This window comes from Calidris pugnax, unplaced genomic scaffold (genome assembly GCF_001431845.1).
Source record: "Calidris pugnax isolate Ruff unplaced genomic scaffold, ASM143184v1 scaffold188, whole genome shotgun sequence".
In the NCBI taxonomy this organism is placed as follows: Eukaryota; Metazoa; Chordata; class Aves; order Charadriiformes; family Scolopacidae; genus Calidris; species Calidris pugnax.
Genome location: NW_015091257.1, coordinates 2,953,108 through 2,967,038, shown reverse-complemented (window position 1 = coordinate 2,967,038; position 13,931 = coordinate 2,953,108). Strand labels below are relative to the sequence as shown.

General features: G+C 38.3%; 1 protein-coding gene across 3 annotated transcripts in view; it reads left to right on the top strand.

Annotated features, from left to right (window-relative positions):
• Positions 1-399: 399 nt before the first annotated feature.
• The window catches only part of HERC2 (HECT and RLD domain containing E3 ubiquitin protein ligase 2), a 115,092-nt gene continuing 101,560 nt past the window's right edge, over positions 400-13,931 (top strand). For 2 of the 3 annotated variants that reach the window (XM_014960245.1, XM_014960246.1), the window contains exons 1-2: positions 400-515; positions 11,334-11,448. In XM_014960245.1, coding sequence (XP_014815731.1) covers positions 444-515; positions 11,334-11,448 — 187 coding nt within the window. In that variant the 5' untranslated portion in view covers positions 400-443. The remainder of the gene's footprint in view (positions 516-11,333; positions 11,449-13,931) is intronic. The other variant, XM_014960244.1, reaches the window with a different exon arrangement.

Genomic DNA, 13,931 nt, shown 5'->3' with positions numbered 1-13,931 from the left:
GGGGGGTGTGGGGTGTGGGGGGGGGGTGGTGACCCTGATAATCGCTTTATGTTGGCCTGCGGCTTGCGTAATCTGCGATCAATTATTTATTTCATGCACCACTTATGGGGCGGGGGGGCAGCATTAGGCCGCTGGTGTGGCTCGGTGCAGCAGGAGGGCGGCTTCCTTCCCCCGGTTCCCTGTAGGGAAGAGAGGTGGGGGCTTTTGGAGGGGGGTTCAAATAGTGTTTCCTCATGCGAGATCCTCTCCCCGTGCGATTTCGGGGGATGGGAACGAGGGAGGTCCTTCTCCACGATAAATTTTTAAAGATCAAGTGGGAGCCATCCTAGTCTGAACAAAAATAGCCTCCTGTGGTTTATTTCATGTGGTAGATTGTTATTTTTCTCTATCTGTGGCAGGTTGGGCTGCTCAGCCAGCCTGGAGAGAAGGCTGGAGAAGGAAAGATGTCTTCTGAATCTTTTTGTCTGGCTGCTCAAGCTAGGTTTGACTCCAAATGGTTGAAGACAGACTTACAGGTAAGGAGTTGGATAGTTGTATTGCATCGTGACCTTTCAGGTGCAGATCAAGGATGCTTTCAGTCTGGACGGCTGACAAACAAGACTGCAGCATTGCTCTTGAGATAGATGTATAGGATTTTTGAATATGCTGATTTAAGACTGATCTTGAAGAAACACTGACTTATTTTGAGCTGCAGATAGATCTGTATTGTCAGTACAGTCCCTTCTCCTTAGAAACAAGCTGGACCACATATGTATGTTATCTCTGCAGAGGTCAGAGCACACAGCTGAGTATGCAGCATTACTGCTAGAACTATAAAGTCTTTATTTACACTGTTGCTAAACTTCTTGCCTCCAAGTGAGCTAGCAGCTTTAACACACAAGAGAACTGAAGTGAAATGCGATGGAAATCTAATTTATATTTTGAAAAATCCAGATTAGCTGTAGTTGCTTGTATAACTAGTATAGGCTTCCTTTAAATTTTAGGTTTTTTTGAGGGGGGTTAATTTTTTGTCAGAGATACGTGGTTGAAATGGAACTGGTCTTTGTTGAAATGTGTTGGTGTTTGGTGAAAGTTTTCTTCTGTCTTCAAAGATGATCTGTTCGTTCATGAAAGTTGCATGATGCAGGAACGAGGATACTATCAAGTTTTCCCAATTCAGGTTTGAAAAGTAGGCAGAAATAGAGAAGTAGAGTGGTTTGGGTCAGTTATGTTTGTTTCAGGTGAAATGGGTAACTAGAGTAAGTCCCTGTTCTGTCTGTAGTCTTCCTTCAAATGTTGCATATAGATACCTTACTTTGAATAATCTTTACAAGTTCCTGCTCAAAACACTGAAATTCTTTTTGGGGTGGGCCAGCCAGTGTTATTTCTTGGTTACAGATTAATAATAGCAATAATACATTTAAAGACTTGTGTCCTGAGTGACTTTACCCGAAATTACATGCTTATAGTCTGAATGGTTGAGTTCAGCTGTTCTTGTGGTTTTTCCCCATGTGGTTGTGATTCAAAGCAGCCTTTCTCCAATATTTTACATCAAACAAACTAAATTGGAATCAGAAGTGACAGATATAGCCTTAGAGCTTACATTATTTAGTAGGTCTTGTATGCAAATACTATAAAATGACAGGGCTTGCTCTTCATTGGGCTAGATTTGTTCTGTTTTCATCTTTTATTCTTACCAAAGTAAAAGTTAAGATCCAAAGTTAGATCTTTTGGTTAATGTGGTAAATTAACATAGTAGAAAACAGTTTGAAGATAAGCATATTAAGAAATACAGAAATATCTTTGTGTTTTCTGGAACCTGGGTTCTAGATTACAAATGCGTTGCTTCAACGATTGTAGAACAGAGGAAAATTTTAGCTGAAAAAGTGTCAATCTTTGTAACAGCTGCTGACTATGCATTGTCTGCTTTTCTTCTGTGTTATATAGGGTGAAAAATGTGACTGATCATGTGATTTGTCAGTTTTTTCCTCTTACTTGTAGTGCCTTTTTTTCTACATCCCTTTTTTCTGTTTATATAAACTTTTGACAAGAGGGTTTCAGTTGCCGTCCAAACTTTAAGGAGTATTTTCAGCTGAGTGTGTATAAATGCAATGAAATATTTGTGTTTTATGAGACTGTTGGGTAGTTTATGTGTTGTAATAATTCCTTTTAATAATAAAAATCTCAGTTTGTAACAACTTTCTATGAATAAGCTCTCCTATAAATAAGAGATTCTTTACGAGTAATAACAAGTTCAACTCTAATTGCCAGGGTACTCTCTTTGTTTTCCTCCAATCATGCTGTAGTCAAAATAATGAGATTAATGAAAGAAGAGAACAGTAATCATTTGTGATCTGTTAGACGCAAACATCACTTCTCTGGAATCTGAAGGCTAGCCAGGCCTCCTGGGTATAATACAATTTTCTTATTAGGTTTTTGGTATTACCCAGGTCCCCGTCACAAAACTGTATCTAGATGTATGTGTTCAGTATCTTAAAAAACGTGCTTGTGATTCTTGTATTGCTCCTTTTTAATGTGTTAAATGGCAGATGTCTTCTGTCAAGCAAAGGGATTTTGGGCTCTTTTTCTATTGCGTGTTTGACTATTTTAGCTACTGGTTGACTAGCATGATCTAGCTGTGTGTAAAAATTCTTTATAGGTATAAATCCTGTCTCTTAATCCTTTAAGAGTGTATTGAATGTGCTGATTTCCTACTATGTGTGTTTTTACTGATGAGCTGTAGAAGGAGCTTTACTGGTGTTTGAGATGCTGTCAACAGGAATTGAAAATACAAGCATAGTACCTAGGAGAGGTTTGAAGAAAGGCACACTAATTTATGTGAATTAATCAAGCTGACAAATTATTGTTTGGAACTAGACCCTGAAACTCTTCACTTTGCAGCTGAATTTTTAACTTTTCACTGTACAGCAGTCCAGGAATGGGTAGATGAAAGTTCCTGGAGAAACAGAATTATACCAGGGAATTCTTGCTTTCGGAGACATACAGAGATTGATTAGTCTTTAAAATGAGCTTGCTTTTCTTTTTTAAAGTTCTTTGCTGGTGCAAAATTTGGGGAGTGTGGCTAGAATCGGAAATTAAATGTTTAATTTGGTGGGCTAGCAGTCTCCAAAGTCTGATTTGTTTGGGTTTGGATTTTTTTTTTTGGTGTGTCACTGTTGCCAGAGAGTTTGCTCCTTAGAGTTGATGGCTGTAGCAATTATTCTGGGTTAAGCCAGTGAAATCTCTCTGAAAATCATGGGATTCTTATTTTGCTTTAGCTCAAGATGATGTTGCATTAATAATGTAATACATAATATTATAATACTACATGCATTAACAAGTCTATAGTATAGTGGTATTAATATAATAAGAAAAGAATGACACGTGGATTTTAGCATGGATTGTGTTTAATCACCTGTGCGCGTCACTGTTCCAGTTGGCATCTAGGCCAAATTTAAACGTTCTTACTCAGTTTTGGGATGTTACTGTTAAGAGACAAAGCCAGTGTAAACGTAGCATATTATTATTGCTCTTAAGAGACTGTCAAAGACACAAGCCCTTTTGTAATACCAGTGAGTCTCTAGCCTGCAGGATTAACTGGTGAAATGTTAATGGAACTGTATCTTGACAATATATATGGGTTTTTTTTTTGTTATATTAATTTATCTGTAACTAATCAATATTATTATTGGAAAACGAAATGTTCTACAAAGACCCAAGTGCACCTCATAACTATTCCATGTCTTTTTACTAACTTTGTAATTGGTTGGCCTCTTGCTGTATGATTTATGGCTGCTAGTATAATTTTGAACTGATTAGAGACTTTTTTCTCATTAAAAATCTAAATTTCCTGGTGCAGCAAAATTGAGATAGTTGGTGTTTTTTCAGACAACACAGACTGTTATAGCAGCTTAAAAATTAGGATAGTTCAGCTTAACGTGAGGTAACATCAGTAGTAAAATACGTAATATGAGAAGATATTACATGTATCAATAATGTGTGGCTAACTTCATAGGTTTATTTTATTAATGGTGAAGTTATAAAACAGGTGGATTTTAGTACAGGTCCCTTTTGTGGGTCGTGTTTAGTGTAGTTGCTAGAAAGGTTAGCCTGTCACTTAAATTTCCAATTTATTTTTCTAGATTTGGTTTAATACATTTAAAATGACCTACCTATTTATGTCTCTTATTAGTAGAAATCATCACATTCACAGAAAAATCTGTGTGTAACGGGAGATTGTATTTTAGTGGCCATTTCTAAGGAAGACATCCCTTTTTTAAAAAGGAAAGTATGAAAAATATACAAATAGAAGGGAAGATAAAAATTATTTACTTAAACCTGGATACCCAGTTTGCTCTATCAAAGTATGCTTAAAATATTTCCAATTAAATAGATGTACTGTTCTACTAATTTAGAACCTTATGCAGAGAACTTTAATTAGTGGTGGCTGAATAACAAAAAAACAGAATTGCTGTCAGCTCATGGGATACATGTGCATGTTCGAATGGTGTTTATTAGTTGGCTTATTCTGGATCCTGCGGAGAGCTATTGTGCTTAGTAGCAAGGATTACAGGTGAAAAACTTCAATTTTCCTGAAGTGTGGAAAAAGACTAGGCAACAGTCAAGGTGTGAGAGCTGTCCACAAGAGCAATATGATGCGTCTTCATCAGTTTTCATTGAGTTCGTGGTTGACAGGCTGTTTCTGTCATCTTTTGCCACAGAGATGAGAGAGAGTTCTTTAAAACGAAACAGCCACCTGTAAGAGTTGCATTAGTCTGAAACCTTTTTACTTTCCATTCAAAGTTAAATTTGGCATTTTGATTTTTATGAAAATGCCACTCTTCTAGCATCTAGATCAGTGCCTTTGTTTGGGAAGAGGACAATGTAAATAAACAATGTCTTTATTAGTGAAAGTTGCTTTCTCTGTTTTGTTGATTTCCTGTTAGTTTCCTTCTTAGTTTTGGTTCATATAGAAAATTGCAAATGAGAACTACATTTTTAAAGGGAGGTTTGCAATAGGCTTTTAGGTTGTGTGGTTTTTTTTTTTTTTTTTTTTAGATTCTTTTAAAACAATGAAGTAATGCTGTCCTTCCAAAATAAAGGGTTTTCAGAGGGAGGGGTAAGGACTGTATGTGGAGTGATAGGTTAGAGAAATTACATTTAATGTTTATGCATAATGTTTGGGCTTACACAGAACTACTGTTCTGCAAATGGAGAAAGTTAGAGAATTTGTCCTCTTAAGTTTGAGGAAATTGCATAGTTTTTCTTCACATATGACCATTAACTGTTAATAAACTTACGGAAGACTAGTAGACTGTTATTATGGGCACGTTTCTAGTTTAACTCCTAGTCTGTTGAAGTAGTGTGGGGCTGCTGAACTTTCCTGTCTCTGCTATTGGAGGTTTAGAGCAGTATGTTTAGATCTAATGATGTTTCACTGTGCTTTGCATAGGTGTGATAAGCAGCTGTGCTTTCAGGGCATGCTTCAGCAGGGAAGGAAGGAAGGAAGGAAGCTAGAGCAAAGTACTGAAGAAGACCACAATGAAAAAGGAAACAACAGTTGAATGGATTCAAAAAAACCCGAAAACAACAGAGAGACTTGGGAAACGACTTACTGTTCTGTCTGTTCTGTGATTTTCTTCAGCGATGCTGAGCTGAAAAAAATAATTCTTGTTTTTTAATCTATTTGTAAAGAAAAATGTTTGGTTTTCTTTTTTTTTTTTTAAAAAAAGTAGCTTTTAAAATGCAGCCAATGGCTAATGCAGAAGAAACCCAGTGAAAGAACAGATTCCTTCCTCCTCCACTCCACTGGCAATTCTGAGGCGAAGATTATTTAAGTGGCTTATATTCTAAATCCATATTGACATTTTGTGATTATGAAGTCACTGTCTTGAGTTTCCAGTGCAGTTATATAATCAGGAATCTTACCTGAATTAATCCTTGTCCTTTTGTGTCATTTTCTTTTCCTGGCGTTGTTTTTGTTGAGCTCGAGTTAACTTTTACAGATGCTTCTATGGTTTCTGCCAGAAAGTTTATGAAACCACATCAAGAACATGATCTGCTGTACCACATGGGGTACCTTTGTCTGACTTAAACAGTTGACTTTAGAACAAAATCACACCTGCTGAGTATTCTTAAAATAACTTACTAAAAGCAAAATAGTAGTGGTGCTTTGAGGATTCTCCGAAGCTTACCCAGTTATAGTTGCAAGATTTAATTTTCTTGAAATATAAGGAAATGTTAACACCAATGTTTTATTCTCTAAGAGTTGATGGGGATGGACGGGAATTTCACTGCCAGTGTTGGAGAATGGCAACAGCATATGCCAGCAACCAACATAGATATCCCTTTGACTTACCAAGTATTGTACCAGGCAGAATAAATTACAGTTCAACTGCACATATAAGATTAGTAAAAGATTAGAGTGGGGGCTGCCTAGTTTACAGTAGAGGTTCACTTTGAAGCCTGCTTAGGCCTTTGCTTTTTTGGTGTGGGATAAATGAGGTCTTGAAATTTGTTCTGAACAGAGTTCTGGTTCTTCTGTCTCAGCACATGGATGTGTTGATAGACTCCTTGCAAATGACTGAATGCAAGAAGTATTGGTGGGAGGAAAAGAAGAAAGTAATACGCACTTGTGCTGGCTAAGGTAGTCTTAACACTGTAGAAAGGAAGAAAAGCAGGATTGTGTAGTCAAAGCAGGTGTTTGACTTTTCTGCCATACAGTTGACTTAATGTTATCTTCAGCTACTAGTTTCAGAGAATCATGACTAGTTGAGGTTGGAAGGGACCTCTGGATGTGATCTGGCTCAATTCACCTGCTCAGACGGGGCTGTGTAAAAACAGTTTCTCAGGCCATGTCCGAATGGCTTCTGAGTATCTCCAATGATGGGGGCTCCATAATATGCAAATGCTTGGTCACCCCTGCAGTGAAAAAGTGTTTCCTGATGTTCAGAGGAAACCTCCTGTGTTCCAGTTTGTTCTCATTGCCTCTGGTCCTGTCAGTGGGCACCTCTGAGCAGAGCCTGGCTACGTCTCCTTTACACCTTCCCTTCAGGTATTATATGCATTGATGAGTGTCCTGGTGTGGGGCGGAGCAGAGCCAACTTTCTGTTCAATGAGAGAAGCTCTTGCTTATCCTTCTTGCTGTGACAACCAGAGTCAGCTCACCTGGTTGTTTACCCCATGTTTGCATCGGTGGGGAGGGGTGAACAGGTCAGGGGACCCAAACTGACCAATAGGTTGTTGCATCCCATCTGCCATGCTCACTATAAAAGCTGAGGGATCAAAGGGGTCAGGATGGATGCTTCTTGCATCTTCTTTCTTTGATGACTGATGCTTTAGGAAGACCATGTCAGTTTGTCTACCTTCGATCCCCATGGACATGTTCCTGAATCCAGTTCCTGTTCGTCACTGAGACCCGTCTGGAACTTTCCCAGTGCCTGCCAGTGACATCTCCCTGGAAGCCTGATGGAGTTTTATATATATATTTATATATGTTGTAGCTGTTTCATTATTTCCTTTTTACACAGGTCAGGGGACCCAAACTGACCAATAGGTTGTTGCATCCCATCTGCCATGCTCACTATAAAAGCTGAGGGATCAAAGGGGTCAGGATGGATGCTTCTTGCATCTTCTTTCTTTGATGACTGATGCTTTAGGAAGACCATGTCAGTTTGTCTACCTTCGATCCCCATGGACATGTTCCTGAATCCAGTTCCTGTTCGTCACTGAGACCCGTCTGGAACTTTCCCAGTGCCTGCCAGTGACATCTCCCTGGAAGCCTGATGGAGTTTTATATATATATTTATATATGTTGTAGCTGTTTCATTATTTCCTTTTTACTTTATTATTAATATTTCATTAAAGTAGCTTGTTTTTTTCCTAAACTCATAACTCTCCAGTCCCTTAATCATCTTCCCAGCCCTTTGTTGAATTCTATCCAGTATGTCCACGTCTTGCTTGCACTGGGGAACCCAGAACTGGACCCAGTATTCCATGTGTGGGCTCACCAGTGCTGAGTAGAGGGCAAGGATCACCTCCCTCAGCCTGCTGGCAACACTTCTCCTAACTCAGCCCAGAACACCCATTAACCTTCTTCGTGGCAAAGGCACAATGGTGATTCATGTTGAACTTGGTGTGCACCAGGACTCCCAGGTCCTTTTCTGCCAAGCTGCTTTCCAGCTGGGTTACCCCCAGCATGTACTGGTGCCTGGCGTTGTTCCAGTTTGCACTTCTGCTTGTTGAACTTCGTCGAGTTCCTGTCAGCCCATTTCTCCAGCCCGTTGAGGTCTTTCTGGATAGCAGCGTGACCCTCTGGCATACCAGTCACTTTTTCCCCTTTCTGTTGATTGAGTGAAATATTTCTCTTGGGGTTATAGAACTTTGGGATCATGAAAATAAAATTGCTTGAGTAGCACTTAAAACCTCAGAGTTTTCTTTCACTTTTTTTGGCTATTGTAGTGTCAATTCACTGTTTAATATGTCTCCTGAATGTCAAGTAGATTAATAGTGAACTTGTTACAGTTTGAATTGAGTTGCCCTCAGTTAAGAGGGATGAATTGGTTGTAAATTCTGTTTCTTAATTGTTCATTCAGTTGGCTGGTTTGATTATTGCTACAAGAAAAGTCCAGTGTTCCTTTACTTTCAAACATGTCTCCTTTTCTCCCTCCCCCAACACATACACCACTGGCAAAATGTTAACTACAGCCGGGATAAAAGCAAAATTGTTTATCTGAAGGCTGCTTATGGTGTAAGCTTGCACAGGAGATATTTGTAGAAGGAGGGGGAACTCTCGACCTATAATCTTGGTGGTTGCTCTATCTTTATGCAACATACCGAGAAAATGACTTCGATAAGAATTTTAACACCAAACCCAAGGCAGGAGAAATTTTGTTTACTTTTTCAGTGTTTAGTTGCTTGAAAGACTTGGGTGAACTTTGTGCCCTGTGAAAGGATTAGAGGTTTAAACGGAGAAAACAATTTTTGCTTCTCCTTTACAGCAATGCTTACAGAAGTAGTAAGTTTTCTGAAATTAAGCAATGCTGCATTATGAAGAACGTTGAATTCAAAGCCTGTAGGCCTTTAGATTGTAAGCTTAAGGACTGTGAGACTACTTTTTCATATCAAGGTGGTATGAGAATGTAAAATAAAATTTATAAAAAACCAGTTTAACAGACAAAAATCTTAACATTGTGAAAGCCATAATATATTATGCAACCCATCTAGAGGGTTGCCTTGCTCACTATTTTTCAAGTGTGTATTTTTGCATAGGTTGGCATTCAACAGGTGAATGCTTAAAAAAAAAAAAAAATCTTCTATGACATATGAGCCCAAAATAGTGACAGTTTTTTAGCTATTTTTTTGCAAGAAAAAATTTGTGAAAAATAAATTCCTTAAGTGTCCCACTGAAATATATGACCACATCTGATGAAGGAGAAACCAAATGCCGTTTATCTTTGAAATATTAATATACTGGGAACAATGCAAGAAATTCAGTCAATGGTGAGTGGGTGATTATTTTTTTCATTGTTGAAATGCAACTTCAGACTATTACAATTTTTTTAAAAATAAGCCAAATGCATAACTTTTAGCAAAACACAGAATCTTTGTAAAAGCTGTATGTGCTGTCAAGCCCTGAAGAGCAGGGACTGTACCTTTCAGCATAGTCACAGTGTATTCTGGTGCTGCACCATTAATAAAGTGCAGATAATGTTGGATAATGTCTAGCTCGTGCTGTGTGATTCTCTTTCTTCTTATCCCCCTGAGATCAGGAGATAGCAAGTGAAAAATACATACTATGTGTCAGCTCGTATTTTATGCTGAAAGAAAAATGATTGAAATGAGTAATATGTGTTGGAGTGAATTTCTGAAGTATGCCATTTGAAGTCAAGAAGCTACTACGGTAATTTAGTGTGTTACAGTGGTGCCAAAATATGTAACTTGTCTTTAATTCTTCACGTTAACTGCGATTAGCTAGATCAGCAAAAGACTTCCCTGCTGGTGGTTCTGACTCTTAAAAGCTGCAGCCTTTAATCATTAAAATATCGTTAGGAAATAGATCACAATAAAGTATAAGCAGACTTCAGTGTATAAGGGTGAAGATTTTCCAGCAGCTGTGTAAGTAACATCTTTGTGTTACTCCTCAGTTAGAACACTTTGGATTTGAATGCTAGTTACATAACACAAAGATGCTTCTGAATAAGCCTTCAGCAGTTGCTTTTTTTTTTTTTTTTTTTTTTTTTTTTTTTTAAAATGTCTCCACTGCACCACTTTGGTATGCTAAAGGTATTCTGTTTTTCAATTTCATGCTCTCCCCTCCTCCCTTAACGCTATACGGTTGCAAATTATGGCCTGGTTATTACAGAATTCTCTTGGGAATTTGACACCTGTTATGCAGGGTTTTATAAAGCGGAGAGCAACATCAGTCGAAGAGGAGTTATCCTGGTCATTAGGATCCTGCAAGGGAGATCCAAATTGATAAATCATTAGGAGACTTGTGTTACAGCGGGCGCTTTCATGAGCGCTTCCAGCTCGCACAGCCCTGCCGCTTCTTCTATGGCAAGAATTTGTCCTGTTGCCAGTGGTAGCGGATTGGGAACTGACCTGGGGTGAGGCAGCCCCTCATTTTTTTTCCCCCAGGCACAGCTGGTTTTAGTCTTGATGGGTTCCATAATCTGCTTCAGCAGATGACCACGCACGTGCGTTGGTCTGCACGAGGGAGGGGGCATGGTAGCAGCTGGAAGGAGGAGGGAGGGCTGTGAGCCATGCTGTGCGCAGCAGGGCCGGTTTCAACTGCATAAATACATTTATGAATCTGTGCCTTGGGAGGTCATGTGTTCTGGTTGAGTGCCCAGCTCTTCGGTTGCTGGTTTGGAGAAGGGACTGTAGTGACTTCCTTCAGGCTTCCCTGTTTTGTGACTTTATGCAGCTTGGCTTTGTTTGGATAGTGTTTTGTGAAGGCAAAAATGATACCCCACCCCATGCCCCCTGGATTATTGCATGGTGTCATCTCGAACGTGTGGATAGTTCTGAGGTGACCAAACCATGCTTTTGGTGTATTTAAATACAATGTATTTAAACGTAATCCATACTTGTTGTATTTGAGCCTATTTAAAAGTTACTGCTTTGAGCTTTTAGTCTGAAAATACCATAGCTAGATAATCCTGAAAAGATCTCGAGCATCATTTAAATCTCAGTCATATACACACACACAATGAATGTACCAGTGAAGTGATACACATATGTTCTTTCTTCAGGGACAAAATATAAAATCTCATGTGTTTTAAATGTTAGTTTGAGCCGGCTTGAGAGAAAATTGTTGTGTGTAACTATATATCATGTATTATTTTTAACAGCTTGCTTTTACACGAGATGGACTATGCGGCTTGTGGAATGAAATGGTAAAAGATGGAGAGATTGTATATCCTGGAACAGAGTTAACACAAAGTGGTGAACTACCTCCAAGAAAAGGTATGAATTTTTAAATTTTTATTTTTTGTTCACTTTTTTCACCTTGATGATGAAAATGGAATTCAGGTTTCATACTGTGACAAAACTTTGGTTTATTGTCACCTGCCTATACAATTTGCAGGTGTTCATGTTTTGAATTAACTATAATTGAAGCTGATTTCTTAAAGGTGTACAGAAAGGTAATGTTTTAAGCCTTCGTTTGAAGGCTTAAATTTATTCCAGCCTTTTGAAATTAAACTTCATGACTAGGCGTGTTATTATGAGAGAGGTTTGGCAGTGTCCTTTTGTTTGGTATGCTTGGTCTGTTTACAGCTGAAGTCTCTGTTTAAAGGAAGTGGCCTGAGGAATGGGGTAAAGCTGATGCTGCTATTTCTAATTTTGTTTACAATCTTCATAAAGTGACTAAAAGGTCAGCTAAGAAACTATCCACAATCTGACTGAGTAATGTAGTGTTGCTCTTTTCTTTTCCTTTTTTTTTTTTTTTTTTTTTGCCTTCTAGTGTACTTGACAGCAGTTCAAACACTGCTAATCCCACAAATGGCAGAGTAGTGCATCCATTTAGAGAGATTATTTTGGTCGAAGCGAATTTTGTTTGGTGATGAATTTTTCCAAAAACTGAGTGATTCTGCCATTGCCTTTTTTTCTTCTGCTGATTATGGTGCTCTTTTGACTTTTTATTGAACGGAAAACTAACCGGGTCAAAAAAGGAAAAGGTTTATGTTTCCTGATCTGCCTGAAATGGGTTCACCCATTCATCTGAAATGGTCAGATAAGTTTTGTCAGTAATTCATGTGACCTGCAAATAAATGAGGAGCTCTCTTGGAGAAGGATGGAACTACTGCTTTTGGTAGCAGTGAACTATTATTTCAGCTTCTGTTACTTTCTGTACTGTGCTGTTCAATAGATGTCGTATTTCAAACCAGTAATGCTTGGTTCCATATGGAGAGAATTTTTTTCAGTACCTATGATTTGTCTCCTTTAAAACAGGTGAGGGGTAAGAAAAAAAAAAGTCTTTTTGACTAGAGGAAGTTATTTCTACAGGAAAAAGGAGAAGGGGGTAAGAAAAACAAAAGCCTTTTTGACTAGAGGAAGTTATTTCTACAGGAAAAAGGAGAAGGGGGTAAGAAAAACAAAAGCCTTTTTGACTAGAGGAAGTTATTTCTACAGGAAAGAAGCTAAAATAATTGGTTTATGAGAGGAGAGTGAGTTATATGTTACTTTTTATCAAGAGTATAAGCTTCCTAGGCTGTGGGTGGCTGTGTGCTTTAGTAAGGACTAGAATTATGCTCCTAACTGTTTCAGAGCTAGAAAACTTTTTTGTCCTTCTTCTGATGCTCGCCCTGTTAAATATTATTGACACTGGACGAAAATACAGCTGATCTTATCAGAAGGGCTACTACAGCAGCTGGTCATGAAATGAGTGGAAGTAGTGTAATACCATTTTTCTTAGGATTGACTAGTTCAATGCATATTAATAAAAGACATAAACTTGATGCATTGGAGGGTTGTCCCCTAAATGAACCACGTGAAATGCTTTCCTATTTACTGACAGCTCATGGTCGAAATGTTGTGACAGTTGTGGTACAACATTTCAATATACTCTGCTGTCAGGTAGCAAAAAGACAACAAACAAACAATACATTAAAGTAAATACCTGCTTTACAAATGAAATTGACGCAATTTCCTCTTTTTGTGCCTGATACTTACACGTTGTTTTTAGAATTGTGCCTGTGCTGGTCTTGACAGAAAACGGTTCTTCCAATATCTTTATAGCTAAGTAGCCACGGAGAATGGGGATTTTTGTTAGTTATGGTGTTTTCAGTGATTCTGAGAAAGCTTACATAAGGATGTCATAGTATAATTGCCATTTGTTTTCAGGTGAATCATTGAAATGTCAAGTAGGAAAATGCAAGCTGTCAGTTTTGATCCAAAATATAGACAGCAATATAAAAACCAGGAGTGCTAAGCAAGTCAGTCATCTGTGACTTCACATGTTCATCCATGCTTGGGACACCTATTCTGAATAATGATGTTTTTTTTAAAATGAAGTTTGGTTTTTTTAAATGTTGAGTTTATGTATGTACATGTCACTTGCAAGGATCAAAAAGTTATATAAAGCGTTAAAGGCTGTAGAATACTGTTACCTAAAAATACACAAATTCTGAGAGCTTACTGTGGAAAGAAGGCATTTATTTTCCCTTAAAATGTCAGTGGTCCAGGCTGTGATGAGGCTTTCAAAAGCTTTCTTATACCTGTGTGTGAGATTTTTTTTTTCTTTTTTAAAAAAGACTGCTCCTTGTTGTTTCCAGTACTGTGTCTTGGTGGGCTGACCTTAGCCAGCTGCCCACCCAGCTGCTCGCCCACTGCCCCTTCTCAGTGAGAGAGGGAGAAAATAAAATGGAAAATCTTGTGGGTCCAGATAGAGCCAAGAAGATCCCTTACAGATTCTTGTCATGGGCAAAACAGACTTGAGCTGGGGAAAG